The 22,423-nt window shown below is 38.8% G+C and overlaps 2 protein-coding genes and 1 long non-coding RNA gene across 3 annotated transcripts; all 3 read left to right on the top strand.

Annotated features, from left to right (window-relative positions):
- Positions 1–5,109: 5,109 nt before the first annotated feature.
- LOC149074094 (uncharacterized) lies at positions 5,110–8,223 on the top strand. Its single transcript, XR_016194459.1, has 3 exons — positions 5,110–5,234; positions 6,425–6,501; positions 8,101–8,223. It is a non-coding gene; the product is annotated as an uncharacterized LOC149074094 (long non-coding RNA).
- An 11,884-nt stretch (positions 8,224–20,107) lies between these two features.
- LOC149074093 (uncharacterized) lies at positions 20,108–21,235 on the top strand. The gene has a single exon (XM_089247320.1). The coding sequence runs from the start codon at positions 20,108–20,110 to the stop codon at positions 21,233–21,235; it is 1,128 nt and encodes a 375-aa protein (XP_089103446.1).
- Positions 21,236–21,308: 73 nt separating this feature from the next.
- LOC149074092 (uncharacterized) lies at positions 21,309–21,818 on the top strand. The gene has a single exon (XM_089247319.1). It carries the CDS (start codon positions 21,309–21,311, stop codon positions 21,816–21,818), a length of 510 nt encoding a protein of 169 aa, XP_089103445.1.
- The last annotated feature ends 605 nt before the right edge of the window (positions 21,819–22,423 follow it).

The following is a 22,423-nucleotide window of genomic DNA, read 5'->3' as shown; positions in this document are numbered from 1 at the left end:
ACATGACCTGGTACCCAGTAAAATTTTACTGTGGTACCATGATGAATGAGGTAATGCAGTTCATGAAAAATGGAATGAATGAATGGATGAGTGTGAAACGTACAGGAACACAGTGCTTGTAATGCGCTGAGAGAGTCGCTATAGATAATGCATCGTCGGTGGCGTTTGAGTCGTATATGACGTAGAGCCTGAAGGATTGCGTACAGCTCTGCCGAATATATAGTCAATGTGTCTGGAAGTTTGAAAGATGTCTCCTCACAGCAGATGTAGGCACAACCGACATGGCCAGGGCTCTTGGAGCCGTCGGTATATATGGGGAAGTACCTGTTGTACCTACCCCTGTGCCTAAAGAATATCTGTCGATATATGACATCTGCTGTGGTGGCTCTAGGGTATAATGATAATGAAAGAGAGACATCTGGCAGAGACTGCTCCCATGGTGCCAGTTGCCAAGCAACTGGGGCCACACGACTGATGTCTAATTCTAGTTCCTCCACAAGTGCCCTCATACGAAGACCGTACGATGGAACACATGAAGGTCGAGCAGCAAATAGTCTATGAAATGAGGGATTAAAAGTGACACGATGAAGTGGATGATCTGGAAAAGACTTCATCTTGATAAAATATTTCAAGGAAAGTTGTTGGCGTCTTGATGTCAGTGATGGCTCGTTGCATCGACATACAGGCTCTCCATTGGAGACGTCCGGAAAGCTCCAGAACAAATCCGCAGGGCGAGATGGTGGACTGGGTCGAGCACACTCCGATAGCTCCGAGGTGCCGACCCGTATACAATGGAGCCGTAGTCGAGCTTCGATCTTATTAAAGCTTTGTATAAGTGGAGGAGCGACTTACGGTCAGCTCCCCACGATGTAGAAGAGATGACCTTCAAGAGGTTCATCGTCTTCATGCAACGAGCTCTTAATTGCGCAATTTGAGGTTTGAAAGTGAGTTTCTTGTCAAATGTGATGCCGAGGAATTTAGTATTTTCTACAATAGGTATTAGATTGTTATTGAGAAACAATTGTGGGTCATCATGTAGGTCTCGACGCCGACAAAAGTGCATAGCAACAGTCTTGTCAGCGGAGAATGAAAAGCCGTTATTATGAGCCCACTTGCTGATCTTGTTGAGAGCGGTTTGTAATTGTCTCTCGGCTGACCTCATATTCACTGATTGGTAAGATATCAACAGATCATCCACGTAGAGTGCGCCAGTGACAGACAACGGGAGTTGGTTCAACACCCCGTTGAGTCTTAAAATAAAAAGTGTTACACTTAAAATGCTACCTTGAGGTACACCTTGTTCTTGAATTTAGGGAGCTGATAACGTGCTTCCGATCCGTACCTGAAAGATGCGGCGAGCAAGAAAGTTCTTAATGAAAATGGGCAAGTTGCCCCGCAAGCCCCTATTATAGAGGTCGGAAAGAATTCCGTGCCTCCAAGTACGGTCGTAGGCCTTTTCTATGTCGAAAAATATGGCTAGCATATGCTCCCTCTTCACAAATGCTTGTCTTATTGATGTCTCAAGCCGTAACAAATTGCATGTTGTGGACCTGAACCGTCTAAAGCCGCTTTGATGTTTCGATAAAATATTGTTAACCTCAAGGTAGTGCATAAGGCGATAGTTGACCATGCGTTCCATGAGCTTACATAGACAACTGGTCAAAGCAATAGGTCGGTAACTATTAGGTTGCTGAGGATTTTTGCCAGGCTTCGGGAATGCAAGAACAATGGCTGCTCGCCAGGTGTCAGGAAATGAATGACTGACCCAGATCCGATTAAATAATATGAGTAAATGTGAGAGTGATTCAGATGAGAGATGCCGAATCATGGAATAATGAATGGCGTCGGGCCCTACAGCTGAGTCAGGACTTCGCTGCAAGGCCGTCGTCAGTTCATGAAGGGTGAACAATGAGTTGTACCCCTCCGGTGTAAAAGGCCGGAAGGTGTACGATGTACGTTCGGCCGATGATTTAATGGGATGAAACGATGGGGGATAGTTCGCATCACTGGAGACAGTGGCGAAATGGGCGGCGATGGTATCCGCAATATCCCTCACATCGCTGATGATAGTGCCATTGGTGTTTAAAATGGTGATTGGATGAGACTGATAATGACCATTGATTTTTCGGATCCGGTCCCAAATGACTTTCGATGAAGTAGATGAATTGATTCCCGTGGTAAACTTTTGCCAGGACTCGCGTTGAGCCTGGCGCCTGGTTCTTCTCGCTATCGCCTTTGCTTTTAAAAACGCCAACTTGTTGTCATGGGTAGGATACCGCCGGAACCTACTCCACGCTTTCTTTTGTGCTTTAATAGTAAGATTACATTCGTGGTTCCACCAAGGTTTAGGAAATTTAGGAAGTTTCGAGGAGACTTTGGGTATTGTTTCATTTGCTGCAGAGATGATACAACTGGTCACAAGGTCGACACAGTGGTCGACGTCGGGTTGCGAAACCATATCCTCCGTGAAGTCTGCCCATCGGGCGGCCACAAGCTTCCACCGAGGAGGACCCTCAGGTATGCTATGGCTTCGATCAAGGCACTTAACCACTAGAGGAAAATGATTGCTCCCGTGGAGGTCCGGATCAACCGACCAGGACCAGTTGGGCAAGAGTGAGGGTGAACATAAGGATAGATCTATTGCAGTGAAACTATTGTTTGGGGCATGAAAATGAGTGAAACTGCCATCATTCATGATGGCGAGGTCCATGTCTTCTAACAGCCGTTCAACCATTTCGCCACGTGGGGTGTTGCTGTTAGAACCCCATATCAGGTTATGTGCATTGAAGTCTCCAAGAAGAAAAAATGGTGGAGGTAATTGATCAATCAGATCTTCTAGATCTCTCTGTAAGATGGTGTCATTTGGTGGCAAATAAATGGTACAGATGGTAATTCTTAGGCCTGTAGAGATTTCCACCGCGATGGCTTGCAGGTTCGTGCGCAGCGTTAGAACGCGCGACGACACGTAATGTGGAACCAGCAGAGCAACACCGCGGCAGGCTCTACTCCCGTCATCGTAATCAATACGGAACAGGGAATGTCGCCTGATGTTCCATGTCTCCGAGGGCTTCGTAAAAGTTTCCTGGAGTGCCACGCAAACAGGATGATAACGATTGATCAAATCCTTGAGATCTTCATAATTGGATCTAAGACCACGAATGTTCCATTGAATTATGTTGGCCATAAATTTCAATTTCAAATAGAAGTAGACGGTTCAAGGTCCTTAAATTTATTCCGGTCAATCTTGCGGCGGGTAGTACCGGATTCTGTAGGATTGTCAAAATCCATGTCACCAATCGATGTGTCATCGATAAGTGACACATTTTTAATGGTGGGATGTGTCAATGCTCTCTGTATGGCTTTTTTGGAATACCCCGTTTTGAAAGGTTTCTTTTTTGTTTTATTTCCAGAACTAATTTTCGGTTTGGTACCAGTAGATATTTTGAATGTTTTCGCTGTTGCTTTTCCTGCCTCTTCTTCGGAGGTAGTGGACTCCCTCCGGAATCCAGCGGAGTAACAGCAGCCACAACTATTGCATGGTTGATTGGATGAAGTTTGAGTGGATGTGTTAGCAATTGGTTCGGTCTGAGTTGTAATAGAAACTTTTGTTACACTGTTAATCTTGTTAGTAGTCGGTGATTGTGAAGTCGTATTGGCGTATGATTTACCAACGATTGGAGCTTGGTTAGATGTTATGCGACGACGTGCTTCGATATACGAGATGTTATTAAGGACCTTGATCTTCTGGATCTCTTTTTCTTCATTCCATTTCGGACACTTTCTGTCAAATGCGGGGTGAATGCCACCGCAATTGACGCACTTGAATAATGTTGAAGTGCAGTTGTCCGAAATGTGGTCCTTCTCACCGCATTTGGCGCAGGTGGGTTGACTGCGGCACGCCGTTTGTGAATGACCGAATTTCTGGCAGTTGAAACATCTTACGGGGTTAGGTATGTATGGGCGGATTTTGAGACTATAATAGCCTATCTTAATATCTTTCGGCAATGTCGGTGATGAGAATGTCAGAATTATGTTACGTGATGGAGCTGGATTGCCATCTTTGCGGCTCATGATATGTTTGGCAGATGTTACGCCTTGAGACGCCAGCTCCTCTGTTAGTAGTTCTTCATCCATATTAATCAAGTTAGTATCTGAAATCACACCACGTGAATAATTCAACGTGGGATGGATTTTGACTATTATTGGAATGTCTCCGAGAGATGTGAGCTTTTGAACGAGTTCGGATTGTTTAGGTGTGTTAGTTTCAATGAGAAGGTCTCCTGAACGAAGAGCCTTCACTGATTTTAATGTGCCTATTGCGCCGTAGAGAGCTTTGTCTATTAAGAATGGTGATGCTTTGGCCAGAGGTTTATCAGTGTCAGTACAATGCAGGAAGAAAAATGAAACAGTAGGAGCAGGATCAGTGACAATAGTTTCGCTCATAGCAGTTCTTTGACGTTTTGGTGCATTTTGATTTTTCCCCATTTAGGAGATAATGTGTTCGGCCCCTACCGACCATGCCCACCATGGAGCCCTACAAGGGGACGCGCACACGTAACCGATGAAGGTTAGTAGCAACGCCAGGTTAGGTAGGAGCTATACACCACCGAAGCAGGCGAGCAGACGCGTTCAAGATCCAAGATCGCCGTGAAGCAGCACCAACAAACCTCAACGACGTCCGGCAGGCCCGGCCCCTCTACCTGCCCAGTAGTGTAACCCCTTTAGCCACCGAGGCGACCAGCCGATTGACCCAGACGGGGCTAATCCAGGCCTCCCGTTTCGGCTGAATCCGAGGCCAAAGCTAGCGCATCAGGCTAACCAGGGGGTGAACTATCTCTGCGGTCCTTAGCGGAAAAAAAGTAGTTGAGCGCCGAAAAGTCCTTAGCTGGCCAGTAGTTCGACTTTTCGATACTATCTCTAAGCTAAGGACTTTTTTTTAGTAGTTACTTAGGACCGCTGCTAAGGACTGCCTAGCACCAGTCCTAAAGCAGCAAGAAAAGTAGTTCACGGCGGCCATCTTGGAAAAGAGGAAATTTCGTCTCTGGCCGCGAGTTCTCGCTGTGATATTTAGTGATGAAATATGCTGTTTTTTTTCGAAAATAATGACAGATAAAACTTAGATTATGTCTTCGATGTCATCAAAGTTGAAGTGATTCATCATTATATCCTGCAAAACTAGATGTTGACATCGGCGATCGAAGCCACGACGAAGTGCTAGCATGTTCATTACTGAGGTAAGAATTATTTTATTGCTATCGAACTATATAAGAAGAGTGTTTAGAAATTTTCTTAATATTTTTTTGCTCGGTAAATGCGTTATTTAAAAATATAAATGGACATAATGTCACGCAATCAATAGGGCAGTGGATCCCATTTGGTAATGCTGAAAAATATCAAATAGCCCATGTATACTTTGGATTGTATTGAAAATATTTACATGGCAAATGAAACATAAATCTGCAATTACGATAATATCAGATTGAAATTTTACATTCTATGTTTTTTGCCGTATTAATTTTTTTCAATGAAAAATTATGTCTAAATAAATTGAGCATGTGTGTAAATAAATAATTTGAATATTGTTGGCACAATAAAAATTGTGCTTGGATGACTATGCTATGAATAATCGCCTATAAATAAGGAAATTGAAAATTTGTGTTTTAGATCAACCTCCCTTCAATGCACAAAGTAACTAATAAGCTACAATTCATTGATAATAAATTATAGCACCTAAATGACAAAAAATTTAATAATTTTTTTGTGATGAGTAATGGTGAAATTGAAATAAAGCATGGTAAAAATTGGCAGTAATGTTAAATATTAATTTTTGTAAAACTCGTGCACTAAAGGATTAAAATATAGATTTGATATTTTGAACTGTTCAAATGAACAATATTGTAATACTTAGTGGAAGTTAAATTTTGAGAAAAAAATCATGTGCCACTTCCTGAAAAATTGCACTCTGTAACTCGCTATGAGATGAGGAATATTTAATAAGGAATCATTATATTGTTTTGTTGATATGAAAAATGAAATTCGTACAATTGGACTAAAAAACAAAGTTGGAATTTCAGGCACAGTTTTTATTGAGGTATATACATTATAACTAGAGGAAGCAGATTAGTGTTCGAAACGTATTACTACTTCAGTATTTGGGTTATGGCCTTGCTGTGTGTGTTCAAATTTAATTTTTTGCCAAAAATTGTTTTTGATTTTGTGTGTATGGGTAAACACAGAAAACAAATTTCCATGTCGAATATTTAAGAACTTTAAAATATAACATTTTGAGATGTTATGGAAGTGAAACTTTTAACAAGCATTTATTTTTTAACAATGTTGTTAGTAAACAGCTGAGAGATTATATATATATTAGTGTATATACATTTGTGAGACTTTTCTAACTCTGAAAAATTTTGTTTCCCAGGAACTTGGCTGTAGGTAGCTACGAAGTAATGTGAAGGTTTTTAAGGTTACGAAACAATTCTCCCAGAGCAAACAAAGGTAATTTTAATTCTTTGTATTTGACTTTGAGCAACAGTTTCCATTATTATTTTCATGTAAAATGAAATATTTCCATGCATGATTTAATGACATAAATTTTAACAATCATCATTTTCACTGATTTCATTTGTATCAACAACCCTAGTGGAACAAATACAGTCGAACCCGATTTAACACCACCATCCCACCCACAGAATTTTGACGTTGTATCAGATCATAATCATAATAGCGTTTCGGAGAGGCTGTATTACATAAATTCACATGTTTATTAAGAAATGTTGTATTTCAGTGTCTTATTTATGTTGCACCATGATTAAAATAACCTATTTTATACACATTCAATTTTAAGTTGAGAAAATTCATAAAAATTGTAAACTGTACAATCACTTGAATATTTCTCAATATAAAACTCAACAGAAACATACTTCCCTCTGAAATTATTGTAATTTCAGCGACACATTTTATATGTGCAAAAACAAAATAAGCAAGGGGGAAAGGTGGCATTGTTTTTAGTCCATACCTTATTGGTTTCTCTCGAGAAATATCTTGCTATGAGTAATTATCTTTATAATAATTTTTTCAGATACTATTGAAAGAACAACTGTTTTTGACATAATTGAATTGAGGAAATTAAGATAGACGATTTCTTAATGGCTACCTATACCACTCAAAATTTGACCAGTGCAAGTAAAAACATGTACTGTTGAAAAACTTGTCTTGGCTATATAAATGAGAGGGAGGACATTAAAAAAAAACTTTTAGAAGCTTTACTAACTGAAAAGCAATATTAATTCTTTGAAAAACGTGTTATATTTACTGATGAGCAAATTTTGTGAATGAAAATATTAAAACAATATACTTGACGACAAATAATATCATACTTTTTAACTAGTGAGACCATACAACACTGCAAAATTTCTATGTTAATTTAAATAGGGGTTCCCCAATCCACAAGAGGTTGCTAAGGATGTGTTTTAGAGCAAAGCTGAAAGAGTAGAGTGAAAATATATAGTAAGCTGCGTGCCAATGGGTTTTTGCACTTCATCTGTCTGACCAAAATTTTAGGGTAGAAACATGGCTCGAAAAATTGAAAAAGGCGCGGGCCAAATTTTTTGGAAGCCAAGCATATTTTTAGAAGAAATAATCCGAAGTAAAAAAAAATTATATTCAACTTTTTCAGCACTTAGTGATGATCTTGACATGTTGGAAGATTCAGACATAAACTCCAAATATTTTATGATCTGCATAGAAAATTTTAGGTGTCAGTATGAATTTTTTTTTTTGCAATGTTGGCTCTTAAGATTTCGGAGCTCTTAAGATTTAGTTGCTCCAAGCCCTAGGTAAATACATCTAGACATGAACATGTGCATCTATGTGGAACGCCAGGCCTCCCTTGCAAAACACAGTTTATACATTTTGGATCCTACTGTGATAAAATGGTGGCGAGACGACTCAATGTCGACTAAGTGCTATTGTGCACGAATTATCTCTACTTATACAACTAAAGACTGTGTTATAATTTGAAATAAAATATACAGTACATTTAAATATTGATAAGCATAATAAAAGTGTTTTTTTTCTTCCTCTTTTTAATTTCAGGTAAATCAACATTTGAAGATGCAGATGAAAATTTATGAATCTTAAAAAATTATATTCTTGAAAGATGCGATTTCTAAGAAAAGTACAACCAATAAATTGTGATTATGATAACTCTCTATGAACATATGTTTGAAATAAAATGTTTTTGTATGACAAATCATGTGTGCAAGTTGTTATTTAATTCATGTTTCTATTAATCAATTTCAATCAATCATTCATCTTCTAATCAACTCAAATGAAATATATTGTCAAAATGAAAGTTATCAGGTGAAATTATTTGTTGGAAGCTAAATATGAAACAGATAAATTGATGAAAGATCTTTAATATAGACGTATATATATTTTAAATATTGAAGTATTCACTTCCATTAACAGGTAAGTGCTCATTCATAGAAAATCGTGTTCTGATATTTTTTAATACTGAGGAGAAACCTATAGTTTAAAATATAGAACTACAATATGCAGCAAGGCAGTTAATTCTTTTAATTATAAATTATCAATAATTTAATATTTTAGTTGCTCCGAAAATAATTTGCAATTCATTGTTTCAATGAATTTAAAAAGGAATAAAAATGGATAATAAAAAATCATTTTTAACAAATTGGTCTTAAAAAAAAGTGGCACTCAATATTAAAAATAGTATTCAGCTGGGGCCTCAAGTAGGGCCCCCGAGGCGAATTGGGGGCCCAAAAATCTATAATTATTTTGCATAATAATCCTTTCAAGAAGAGCCCCCCCCCCCAAAAAAAAAAAAAAGGAAAGTCTGCCCGGAAAGGCACACTACGACCGTAGGCTCAACTAGTGCCGGTAACCTTAATTTAAAATTTTGCATTTTGTTGTAAGAATTTTCTTTTTTTCAAATTTTGATTTCATCAGTATGCGACCCGCTTATATGCCGCTGGGGTCCCAGATACTCGCTTTTTCAAGTATCCAAAAGTGGGATCCATGAGCTCGGACAAGAAAAATACCGAATCTTATTCTAAAAAAAGTCGCAAGATGAAAAATGCAACGTCTCATACGTTTACAAAATAATTAAACTAGCTGGCGATGTTAGAGTAAAAAAAATTGCAAAGCACGGGTGACAAAAATGTGTGGCGAGTCCCTCGAAAAAAAAAGTTTGTTTACAATCAGTTGTAAACATGAAATCGCTGCCACCACCCACTGCGGAAAAACGATTGTTAAATAATTAGTAGCTGTTGTAGGCTTCAAACGGCATCCCGATTGGTTAGAGATCTGTTACTCTCGAAACCAAAAATTTTCTCCCCCTCTAACTACTGTTTCACATCACGTGACCTTAAGGACTGGTAGTTCATAGTACCGCTTAACTACTAGCAGTTGAAGCGGTCCTTAGCTTCAGTCCTCCGACCAGTAGTTCATTAGGATTAGTAGTTACTAAGGACTGCAGAGATAGTTCACCCCCAGGGTCCTCAGGGAATGTGCTAATGAATTGTTGGGGCTAGTTGCACAGATATATAGGAGCAGTGTTGCTGAGGGTATCGTCCCAAGGGATTGGAAACTTGCTAATGTTGTTCCGATATTTAAGAAGGGTAATACGGAAGCTGTGTCCAATTATCGTCCAGTGAGTTTGACGAGCTCTCTCTCAAAAATTTTGGAAATTATCATCAAAAGGCAGTTTGTGAAGTGGATAGACAACAATAATGTTTTGTCGGATCATCAGCATGGGTTCAGGAAGGGGAAGTCATGTGTAACTAACCTCCTTTGCTTCTATGATCACTTGACTAAGACATCACTTGTAAGAGCAAAAATGTAGATGTTGTTTACCTTGATTTCCAGAAGGCATTCGATCGGGTCCAACATGGTAAACTCTTGAAGCATTTACACGAGATTGGGATTGGGGGCAACTTGCTGAATTGGATAGAATCGTGGTTAAGAGATAGGTCTCAACGAGTTATGGTGAACGGGGAATTCTCTGGTTGGACAGGCGTCACAAGTGGAGTTCCTCAAGGAAGTGTCCTTGGCTCCATACTTTTTTCACTTTTTTTCGATAAACTCGATCAGGGTATCGATGGGATTGTTAGCAAATTCACAGATGACGTTCAGCTAATGGGGGTAATCGGGAATCAAAGCAATAGGGAGTTGATGCAGACCAACTTAAACAGGATGGCAGCATGGGCAAATGAATGGAGCATGACGTTTAGCGTTGATAAGTGCATGGTTGCTCATTTTGGTTCGAACAACCCACGGTTCTCTTACGAGTTGAATGGTGTCACTATACCGGATGCAACTAGGGTCACAGATTTGGGAATTCTCATTGACGAGCGGCTCAGGTTTTCTGAACATTGTTCAGCGGTGGTCAAAAAAGCGAATAGAATGCTTTGTCTCATTTTCGAAAAGGTCTCTTCGCGTTCACCTAGTAATTCTTCCGCTCTTTCGAGGCTTAGTTCGTCCGAGACTGGAGTATGCAGTAAGGTTTTGGAGACCATACCTACAGAGGGACATAGACTTGGTTGAAGGGGTGCAGAGAAGAGCTACGCATGTCCTTATTGGCACGCAGGGCTGGAGTTATGGAGAGAGACTTCATTTTTTGAATATGTTTACATTGGATGAATGCAGGTGTCGAGGAGATATGATAGAAGTGTTCAAAATTTCAACGGGATGGATAAGATGGACCATGAACTTTTAGTACACCGCCAATCAACTGCTTTCACAAGGGGACACCAGTATCGATTATGGTGTCGCAGAGAATTTTTCTCTAATAGGGTTGTCAATAAATGGAATAGCTTACCCCCGGAGGTAGTAAACTGTAACACAATTGACACGTTTAAAAAGAAATATGATAAACGTGTTGGGGTAAATCGAGAACCTATCCATACTTAGAATAAGACAACCATAAATACATTATGGGCATTGTATAGTATTTTATCATGTTTATAATTTTTGTGATTATGTTTTTAATTGGGTTGCTGTATTTTTGAGGTATATGACATCCATATTTGTTATGGGCATCTTTTTCTCAGCCACCTCGTTGGGTATTTTGCCTGTTGTGGCGTTGTATTTGTATAACTGCTGGAAATTCATATTTAATGGAAAATTAGATTAATGAAACACCAGAATTAGGGAAATTAGTAATTAAATTTCTGATTTAATGAAAAATTATTCCTCTATCGATCAATAAAATATCATAATTAATGAATATTCGGAATTAAAGCCAAATTCAGAAATTTAATGGAAAATATTTCATAGGCTATTTAAAAACAAAAGTAGATTTTTTTCTCTAAAAATTAATAAAAATTATGGATGCATAAAAATTAATGAAAATTCAGAATTAATGACAAATTATAAAATTTGGAATCACAAAATAAGTGAAAATTCTGTGTATCAATGAAAATCCCAAAATGAAATCCAAAAACTCCATAACAAATGAAAATTTAGAGCTAATTAAAAGTCAAAACTTTGGAGAGAAAGAACAATAATATTTAATAAAAACTCTGAAATAAATAAAATTATTCAGGAATTAAAGAAATAATTGATAATACCGTGGTTATGTAAATAACGTTGATATTAAACAAGATTTTTCATAAGAGAATGAGAACTCTATCAAAATGACAGTTTAATTTTTAAAAAACCCTACCGAATAAGAAGAATCATGTGGACACGAAAATCTGTGGCTCAACAGCAAAGCCAACGAGTGCACGCATATACGCGATTAGCATAGTGTCACCTCGTGTCTCAATTTGCAGCAAAACACAGTGCTGCCCTGTTTCGTGTCGTGAATGCTGAACACAGCTCAATTTGCACTTTGCCTCAGTGTGGGACGTCCTGTGGTGACAATCTTTACTGTTGTCACATCGTCATTGTTTCTGTTTTACCTCAGTGTCAGGAGAGTTTCTAACAAGGACGCATTTGTTATCGAACTAACGACACCTCCAAACATCCTTTAGTACTTTAGGCAAGTATCCTATCAACATGGGCGTCCCCACCATAGAACAGGGGCTCTCGAACTTTGCCAACACCTATTTTTGATATGTCAAGTCACAAGCTATCGTTTTATACTTTTTTAAAATAGTCTTAGATCTTAAAATATACCAAACTCGCTGATGTGTAACTCAGATGAAAATTTTTTTTTCTCTTGCCTTCAACACACACCCACTATCACCACCAACAAAACTATTTCTAGCTTCTTCACACGCTTGAACGGAGCTGCCAAAGCAGGGATGATAGGAAGCTCAAAGCATCTCTCTCTCTCTTTCTCGCCACACTCCCTGATACAATATCTTTATTTTCAGTCAGTCAGGGGTTCTCAACCAGGTGTCCAAGGACTCCTTTGGGGTACTTGGGGGGGAAAAATTTCAGGGAGGGAAATCAGTAAATTTTTAGGAAAAAACAATAGACTCTTATTGATTTAACATTATTATACAGGGTGCATAGGTAATAGGGCGCATGATATTTTACTGGCAAACCATTGATCCTAGAGGTATACTTCCAATTAGAAAAAGTATTCAAATAACGTGTGGTACTCAGATATGTTATTCATGTTTTAAGGACTCGTATAGCTATTAAAATAAAAAAATTCTTGGGCACAGGGTGTCCCGTGCTCAAGAAACCAATTACAAAGTTGCTGCCCTGTCTTCAAATTCTATGTTTCTACGTGTAATATTTGCTGAGATATTCAAATTCAAAAACAGAGAAAAGTTTGAAAAAAAAAATGATTTAATTGTGGGTAAAATGGTTTACTTAACACTATTTTTTCCCAATTTCCCTCCGTTTCTCCAATTCAAATATCTCTGAATATTGCACTTAGAAACATGCATTTTTTTTTTTTGGCATCAGGAGAGACCGGGCAACAACTTTGTAACTGGGTTCTTGAGCACAGTGTTCGCATAAAAAGGTTAAAATTTTCATTTCAATAACTATACAACTGCTTGCAACATGAATGGCAGATCTGAGTACTATATGTTATTCGCAAACTTTTTCTAATTGGAAGTATGTCTCTAGGATCAACGGTTTGCCAATAATTTGTAGTGTCATGTGTTAGTTACAATGGCGTACGCAAAGGGGAGGTCTTGGGGGGTCTAACCCCCACTCAAGCCAAGATTGTAGCGTTATTTTGGAGGAAAAAATGTAATCCCCTACCTTTAGAAGAAAAAAAAAATTTAACCCCACCCCCCCCACCTTGAGATTTTATATATGCCTATGGTTAGTTATACACCCTGCATATACAGTAGAACTTGGTTAATTCGAATTTTGGATAATTTAAACTTTTATGAACTCTCCTTGAGTTTTTAATTTAAAGTTAAATTTATAATTTTTTTTTAAATTTAAATTTGATTAAATTGATTTTAATTTAATTTAAATTTTTTTCAAGTTTTTTGGATAATTCAAAGTTGGAGGGGAAAAAAAATCATGATTTTTGTATGAGCAAATTTAGTTTGAAAAAAATTCTACAAGAAATCAGTATTTGTTAAACAAAAGTTTCAAAAGCCAAAACAACAATTCAAGTTGTTAAACAAAAAATCCTTAAAAAAAAGTTTGAAAATTCTGTTTTTCCTTTTGGTTTTCTATTTTCTTACTCTTTCTTTGATAATAATTTAATGGTCATTTTAACATTGTTCGGCTGGAGTGCATCGAGAATGTGTACCACTTGGTACCGATTATGTTCAACTTATGGATCATACCATTGAAAATCTGAACTTTTTCCCAGCGACTTTGAACTTCGAATTAACCAAGTTCAACTGTGTATACATCTAGTAAACAACACGCACAGCTTGCGAGCATTTGTCCTCCAGGAATTTTCTAACAAACTTCATTAGTATACTGGTGCGAAAATTCTGTCATTACCACGACACGGATGACACATACCATTCAACATGGTTCGTACTCTTCCAACAAAAAAAAATTCAAGGACTATTCAAGCACTTTTCAAGGTAAAACTTAAAAATTCAAGGACTTTTTTTACAAAAGCATATTTTTAACATGAATAGGCACATATTTAATTTTGATTAAAATTTTTCAGAGATTACATTTCTACCTACTTTATTTCACATCATCTGTAATGAATAAAGGAGGCCACATACACATATATATCATACAAAACATATGACACATTGAATAACACAGTTCATGCCTGTCAATTTCCTCATTGAAACGTAGTTTAGTCTCTAAATATTGCACTTAATTTCCTTTTAAAGACTAAAAAAAAGAACTCTTCTAAAGATAGAAAAAAATTAAATTATTTCTTTCATTAATTCTGAATTTATTTATTTCATTAATGCTGGAATAATTTCTTTCATTAATTCTGGAATTATTTCTTTCAACAATTCTGGAATAATTTTTCATAACTTATGGAATAATTGCTTTCATCAATTCTGGATTTGTTTCTTTCGCTAATGCTGAATTCTTTTATTGATTCTAAAATTATTTCATTAATTCTGGAATTATTGCATATTAATTTTGGAATTATATTTCATTAATTTTGGAATTATATTTCATTAATTCTGTAATTTTTTCTTTCATCAATTCTGTAATTTTTTCTTTCATCAATTCTGTAATTTTTTCTTTCATCAATTCTGTAATTTTTTCTTTCATTAATTCTGGAACTATCTCTTTCATTAATTTTGGAATCATATCATCGATACTGAAATTATTTCTTTCATTTATTGTTTTAAACTCCTTTAAACAACTATGGATGCCATTAGAAAATAACAGAGATGCGCTGACATTCAACGCGTCACGTGATCTTCCAAGTAATTATATAGACCACTGACGTCATACCAGCGGCGGTACTAGAACGCGGGAGGGGGGGGGGCAATTTTTAGGTGAACACCGTTATAAAATTATCGAATTCCGAATTGGTGGGGGCGGCAAGACAATACAAAAATCCTAGTTATGGCCCTGCGTCATACTCCCTCCAGTAATATAAGCTCAATGGATTTCAGCGCCAATTCACCCATTGAAGTACAGCTTGCATTTTGCGACATTTTTGTCTGGCACACTCAGCAACCAATCTTGATGGAAGGGATTTGTCAGCCACACAAGTAATTAAAAGTACACACACTTGTTACTCATTTTTTGTTTTCTTTCTTTAAAGAACCTTATACAACCTTAGACAGCATGGGCGGAGATACGGGGGGGGGGATGTGAAGTTGACTGATCTAATGTATATACGCATATATGAATTGACATCATCGTGTCCCCCCCCCCAGACTTCCAAGTCAATCTCCGCCTATAGTTGACAGTAATCAGAGGAAGCTTCGCTCACTTACGGACCGACAGGCTGAAATTATTTCGGCAAAAATTATGACACTTTTTTATTAAGATATTGATTTCTCAAGTCCTCCAGAAAAAATACCTAGTACAAAAGTTTAATTACTTCCAATGACTCCAAATACGTCTACATACGATCACAGGATACATGTTACCATAAAGCCGGCCTTTCCTAGAAGTAGGTTGTTGCAATACCTTCTAGAGCAGAAGGACTTCTACTCTAGAAATAGGTATTGGTTGTTGGGGGCCAGAGCGTGCCGACTGAGCTGAAGAAAAAAAACAACGATCGGAAGTTCATTTCGAACTCTAGCTTTTATTCCATAAAAGTTGCAAGGAAAAAAAACAAGATCATTTACGATCATAAAAGAAATAAATAAATAAAACGGCTGACAAATAACAACCGGCAATCTCAGGGAGAAAAAAAACAATCCTGACATAGATGCGGGAAAAAACCAGCCTACAGTACAAAGCCGAGCTCCCGTGAGGGTGAGAGCATGCCGCCAGCGATTTACATATTGCGTCGGGCCGAGTGGTTCCACGTGCACAGAGAATAAAAAGGGAAAAAACATTCCAACATAGGTTTTTGGCGCCGCATGAACCGAACTGTATCATTTCGCGTCGACAGAAACGTTTTACAGTGCGTTTGCCACTGCCGAAACGAAATAGCAGTATACTATGAAAGCCGGGGAAATCGAATTCCCGTTACCGTAATAATAAAAATAAAAGGAGGAGGAATGGTGTCGCCTGTCTTTAAGGGATATTTGTTAACCCCCCCCCACGTACCTAGACTAGCCAATATGGTCCTTAAGGCAGAGTCATAAATACAATTCAAAAAAATAAAAAAAATAATTTGGACCTGTGATTGGATGGCAGGATAGTTCAACGCCTACTGTAAGAATTTGAGTAGTTAAAGATTAAATTTAGTACTTGAGCAAGTCTCAGATAATCTTATTAGTTTAACGAAAACACAAGTGAATATAGTGATTTGCGTGTGTGTGTGCATGTGTTTATGTAATTTGTCATAAACTCATAAGAGATTGTGCAACATCATTATACGATTTCGAGAAGAATGTTTATGTATATAAATATATATACGGTGTAATTCTATTGAATCTGACATCATCTGCAATCTAAAAGAAGGTAAGACTTGTTTGCATTGCTTTTTTCTCAATTTTAATTTAAAATGCGAAATAAGGACTTCAACGGAAATAAGCCCTGGAATTAACAAATTTTCAACTTGATAGATAAATCCCTGGTGCTATGTCGCCACAGTGACTAGAAAATCGGTATTGGCGCCTACAATTTTCTGTATGTGATTGATAAATTTGAGTTATGAACGACACAATTTTTTTCTGATTTCATGACTTTTTTTGGATTTGCAATGATAAACTGATTAATGTGTGTTTGTTCAGAGCCTTATCAAGTTCGTGTAGTTTGTAGAGCTTGACAATATAGTTCGGGGACTATTCACCTCTACACTTATACGTGAAATACTCATCTACACGAAATACGTATATCATTACGCATTTGGACATGTCAAAATCCAAAACATTTTTGAAGCCCTAAAACAGGATGGCCTTAGTCGCAGTAATCTTCATTGCATTATATATGTATCATTGAACATTTAAACACACTCAGTGTTTGCTTTTAGTAAACTATTACTCAATACAGTGGAACCTGACGACGTTGAAGAGGCCATAAAACAGTTGGCTGCACAAAAATGCGAAAATCACACACCTGAAACTTCTCTGAAAGTTACCCCTCCCCCTCGCCTCATATGATATATCTCAATGAAGATATAAAAAAAGAAAATAATTTCTTTAATTAAGTGGGAAATTTTGTAATATAAAAACCCATAAACGGGGAAAAGTACCCACGAAATTCAATTTTTTTAAATTATATTACTGCATAACTTACCTAAGAAACTCTTAATTGGCATAATATTACTGTTGCTTCAATCCCAAGAATTCTTATGCTATTCCTTTCAGGATTTAAAAGTAAAAAGAGAAAAACATAATTTCAAGCACATTTAATATTTAAAAATATCTTATTTTCGTCGTCGTTCGGTCTTATTTTCGTTTGTTTTGCTGATTGGTTTCTATAATGCTGATACAATATATTGAGACCTCCTCTAAGATTAACACCAGCAGCTCTTCAATGGTTTTCTAAAAGAAAGAACCGATACTGTATGGACGATCGGGGATCGTTTTATTTTTGTATTCTTCCTTTTTATCGTTTATTCTCATTATTACTGTTTTGTAAGATGGCAACAGTTACGTTCAAAACATCGTGGTAACAAGTCGCACATGTATGTAGCTCGCATGCTTTATATTTGAAGAAATTAAATCTAATTCTAAAAAGTCGTCTCATAATTCCGAACAAGCGACTGCGAAGCAAGCCCCAAAGAAATCAGCAGGTGCATATTGTGAAGCGCCATGAGAAATGGTCCGTCGAGCCGGAGGCTCTTCGTGTGTACTTGTTTCGATTTGGAAGCCGGACAGCTCGGTGATAGGAAAGGAAACTTAGTCAACCAAAATAAGCGAGTGTTATCGGTGAGTGAACTCAACTCTTTTCCGTGGCGTTTCTGTTTGAATTAAATCGTTCTCCAATATGCCGAAATCAAAATCTAGTGATATGCTCTCAGAATTCAAGCTCTGGACGAAGGAAATTCGAACGGCGGAGGAAGAGGTGTCAGCCATTTTAGAATCCAATGACGTGTATTTGCTACGGGAATTCAAGCGCGAGCTAAAAAACTTGAATCAGAATCTAGAGAGGTGCTACCGCGATATCGCGAAATCGAATGAATCCCTCGGTGAAGTGGAGTATGACGGCTACGTAGAGCTGAGACGAAAAATTCGCGAGATGAGAAGTTCGGTGTCTATGGCTGAAGATAGTTTCAGCCAGCCCAGTGAAAAATCTCAGTCGAAGGACAATAATCTCAAGCTGCCAACGTTCGAGTTACCGGAGTTCAAGGGCGAGTTCGGAGGTTGGCTGAGCTTCAAGGAAATCTTCGAGGGTTCTATCTGCAACAACCCCAATTTATCAGATGTCCAGAAGTTCCAGTATCTGAAGGCGGCCCTGAAAGGTGAAGCGGCGAGATTAGTGTCGGGATTTGCGATTACGAGTGCGAGTTATTCTCAAGCGTGGGATTCTTTGAAGTCGAGATATGACAACAAGCGTGAACTCGCGTATGCACAGTGCGCCAAGATCTTCCAGCTGAAACAAGTGAAAATCGCGAATTCAAGAAACATCTTGGAACTGCTGGACACGGCGAACGAGGCAATACGAAATCTACAGTGCTTGGGACTTGAAGTAAGTGGTCTCGAGGGTTCTATCTGCAACAACCCCAATTTATCAGATGTCCAGAAGTTCCAGTATCTGAAGGCGGCCCTGAAAGGTGAAGCGGCGAGATTAGTGTCGGGATTTGCGATTACGAGTGCGAGTTATTCTCAAGCGTGGGATTCTTTGAAGTCGAGATATGACAACAAGCGTGAACTCGCGTATGCACAGTGCGCCAAGATCTTCCAGCTGAAACAAGTGAAAATCGCGAATTCAAGAAACATCTTGGAACTGCTGGACACGGCGAACGAGGCAATACGAAATCTACAGTGCTTGGGACTTGAAGTAAGTGGTCTCTCGAATGTACTGTTGGTGTACTTTCTAAAACAAAAATTGGATGATAATCTAATCAAGCAGTGGGAACTAAGTCAAGGTGAAGATTATCCCGAGTATGATGAATTCATAGCTTTCCTTGAAAAACAGGCCAGGTGTCTAAAGTCTGTCCAAGATGGTCCCAGACCAAGGGAAGAGTCGAAAGGCAATTCTAGACTTGCTTTTTCCTGTGCTACTCGTAAACAAGCTAATGTGTTGTGTATAGTGTGTAAACAAGATCATAAGCTCAGTGATTGTAGCAAATTTAAATCCATGACATTCAACGACAGGTGGATTTTCGTGAAGTCAAATAAGCTATGCTGCAATTGCTTGGGGAATAATCACTCAGCTGCAAAATGTTTGTTTACAACCCGCTGCCAGTGTTGTAAAGGAAAGCACCATACTCTCTTGCATGAATTCAAGGTACAGCCTCCTGTCGTAACACCTACGAGTGAAGAAGCAGCCGTGTCGAGCACTTTCAATGTTTCCAAAGCAAAATCAAGTCAAGTACTGTTGTCTACAGCACTCATAAATGTCCGCGGGTGCCGGGGTGATTATGTAAAATGTCGAGCACTCCTGGATAGTGGCTCCCAAACATCTCTCATAACCAAGGACTGTTGCAAGAAAGTAGGAATGATATTCAAAAAATCTAAGCATTCGATTCTAGGGGTCAGTGATGAAATATGTGACGTTTTGACAGCACAAGTGAATCTGAAGTTCATCGCAAGTTGCGGCAAGGGTCAAATCCATACAACAACAGCATTAGTTGTCGAAAAACTGTCTTCAAAAATCCCCAACTTCGAGATATCCGTTCCTGAGGGAATATTCGGTGGCATTCAACTAGCCGATCCTGAATTCTACAAGTCGAGGCCGATCGATATAATTCTAGGTGCAGATGTTTTCTTCGATATTCTGGAGCAGGAACGACTCTCAATTCCTGGAGCTCCACTTGCAGTGAGGACAAAACTGGGATGGATACTGACTGGAAGGGTGCCGTCTAAGGGGACACGACAAGGACTCGAAATTAGCTGCACTCAGACTCAGTGTTGTAGTGCCAGTGTGGACGAGATTATCAACCGGTTCTGGGAACTGGAAGCGATTCCCTGCCGAAAGAGAAGAATTGTCCGATGAAATGATGTGCCAGGAAATTTACGCTACAGATGTCAAGAGAAGTGATTCGGGACGGTATGTAGTGAGTCTGCCATTCAAATCTACAACTGCTGAGTTGGGAGAATCTAGATCCATAGCAGTCAAACGATTTAAGACACTGGAGAGACGTTTGTCAAGCCAACCCGAACTCAAAAAGAAATACGTGGACTTCATGAACGAGTACCAAGAACTGGGTCATATGGAGCTCATTCCAGAATCAAGCGTGAGTACTCATTACACTGAGCATTTCTATATGCCGCATCATGGTGTCCTGAGAGGGCAGAGCAGCACGACTAAACTGAGGGTGGTGTTCGATGCCTCGTGCAAGACGTCATCAGGTATCTCACTAAATCAAATTCTGCATTCTGGTCCGAGACTCCAGGAAGATATCTTTGATGTTCTTATACGATTCAGATCGCATGCTGTTGCACTCACCGCCGACATAGAAAAGATGTTTCGACAGATTCTCGTTCAGAGGAATCACTCCGAGTTTCAACGCATAGTGTGGAGAAACGATCCAAGTGAGGAGTTGAAGGACTATAGACTGACTACAGTTACTTATGGTACAACCTGTGCTCCGTTCTTGGCCATTCGAACAATTCAGCAGCTGATTCAAGATGAAGAGCAACAATTCCCAGATGTTTTAAGGATTGCATCGAAGGATTTCTACGTCGATGATTTGCTGACCGGTGCTGCAACCATCAGTGAAGCAAGGATGTTGATGAACAAAATGATAAAACTCATGCAAAGGGGAGGCTTCCAGTTGAGGAAGTGGAACTCTAACATCAAGGCGGTTATGAATGACCTTCCCCCGGAACTTCAAGGTTCTACAAATCTGGTTCAATTCCAAAAAACTCTGTTCACAAAAATTCTGGGAATTCTATGGAATACATGTGTGGATACCTTCAGTGTTCAGGTTGATGAAACTTCCACAGAAATCCAAACAAAAAGACAGCTCCTATCCCAGATTGCTAAGGTTTATGATCCTCTAGGTTTTTTGAGTCCGACCACCGTGATCCTAAAAATTCTGATGCAAGGTCTGTGGAAGGATCATAGGGGTTGGGATGAACCCTTTGATGCCTCATGTCTTGTCGGATGGAGAAAAAATTAGTAAGGAGTTTTCTCTCCTGAAGGACATTTCTGTTCCCAGATTTCTTATGGGGAGTACAAGGACTGTCAGGAGTATGGATATTCATGGATTTTGTGATGCATCATGTAAGGCATATTCTGCAGTTTGTTACCTTCGCACTGAGTTTACAGATGATGCAGTGAATGTAGCCTTGATATGTGCAAAGACAAAGGTTGCCCCATTGAAATCTACAACCATACCACGTCTGGAACTGTGTGGAGCAGTGTTGCTGGCTAAACTATCCGAACGAGTGAATGGAGCTTTGAATTTGAAAATCAACAACACAATTCTGTGGGCTGACTCGAAGGTTGTACTTCATTGGATAAAATCCGATCCCACTAGGTGGAGGACATTCGTCGCGAACCGAGTGAAACAGATTCACGTATCAAGTGATCCAAATCAATGGCATCACATTCCCGGCAAGGAGAACCCAGCTGATTGTGCCTCCAGGGGGTTACCACCGTCACAGCTGAGAGAAAATTTCTTGTGGTGGAGAGGGCCAGATTGGTTAAGTGAAAGTGGCTTGGTGATACCATCCAATTCCGACCCTTCAGATGGAGGATGAATCGGAATTAAAGAAGTCGGCGAATTCAACCCAATCTCACGAAATCGTGGAAGAATGGAGTTTGATCAGCAAGTATTCATCGTTTGTTAAACTTCAACGTGTTGCTGCTTGGAGTCTTCGTTTCATCCACAATTGTAAATCCAAGAACAAAATCGTTGGTTCACTAAGTGCTGCTGAATTAAATGATGCTACTCTAGCATTAGTTCGGATCGTGCAGAACTCAGAGTTCAAGGACGAACACAGTTTTCTTGATAAGGGAAATCCCCTTCCACCCACAAACAAATTCTTGTCACTAAGTCCATTCATCGATTCAAGGGGTTTGATACGAGTGGGTGGTAGATTGAAACATTCGGATCTTAGTACAAGTGCCAAGCATCCATTGCTCCTGCCTAAAAATCATCATCTGACATCCCTGGTAGTGGAACATTTCCATCTCAAATACCTTCATGCTGGAGCTGAACTAGTTCTCTCAATGATTCGACAGCAATTCTGGATTACGTCGGGTAGAAGCACCGTAAGAAAAATACTCAACAGGTGCGTAACCTGTTACAGATTCAAGGCACGACCTGAGACGTCAATGTTGGGTAATTTACCCTCACACTGAG

The sequence above is a fragment of the Pholcus phalangioides genome, unplaced genomic scaffold, assembly GCF_987345545.1.
Source record: "Pholcus phalangioides strain wild (caught in Gottingen) unplaced genomic scaffold, Ppha-v1.0 ptg000017l_1, whole genome shotgun sequence".
Classification (NCBI taxonomy): Eukaryota; Metazoa; Arthropoda; class Arachnida; order Araneae; family Pholcidae; genus Pholcus; species Pholcus phalangioides.
The sequence above is the reverse complement of the archived record's forward strand: the minus strand, read 5'-3'. Positions and strand labels throughout refer to the sequence as shown.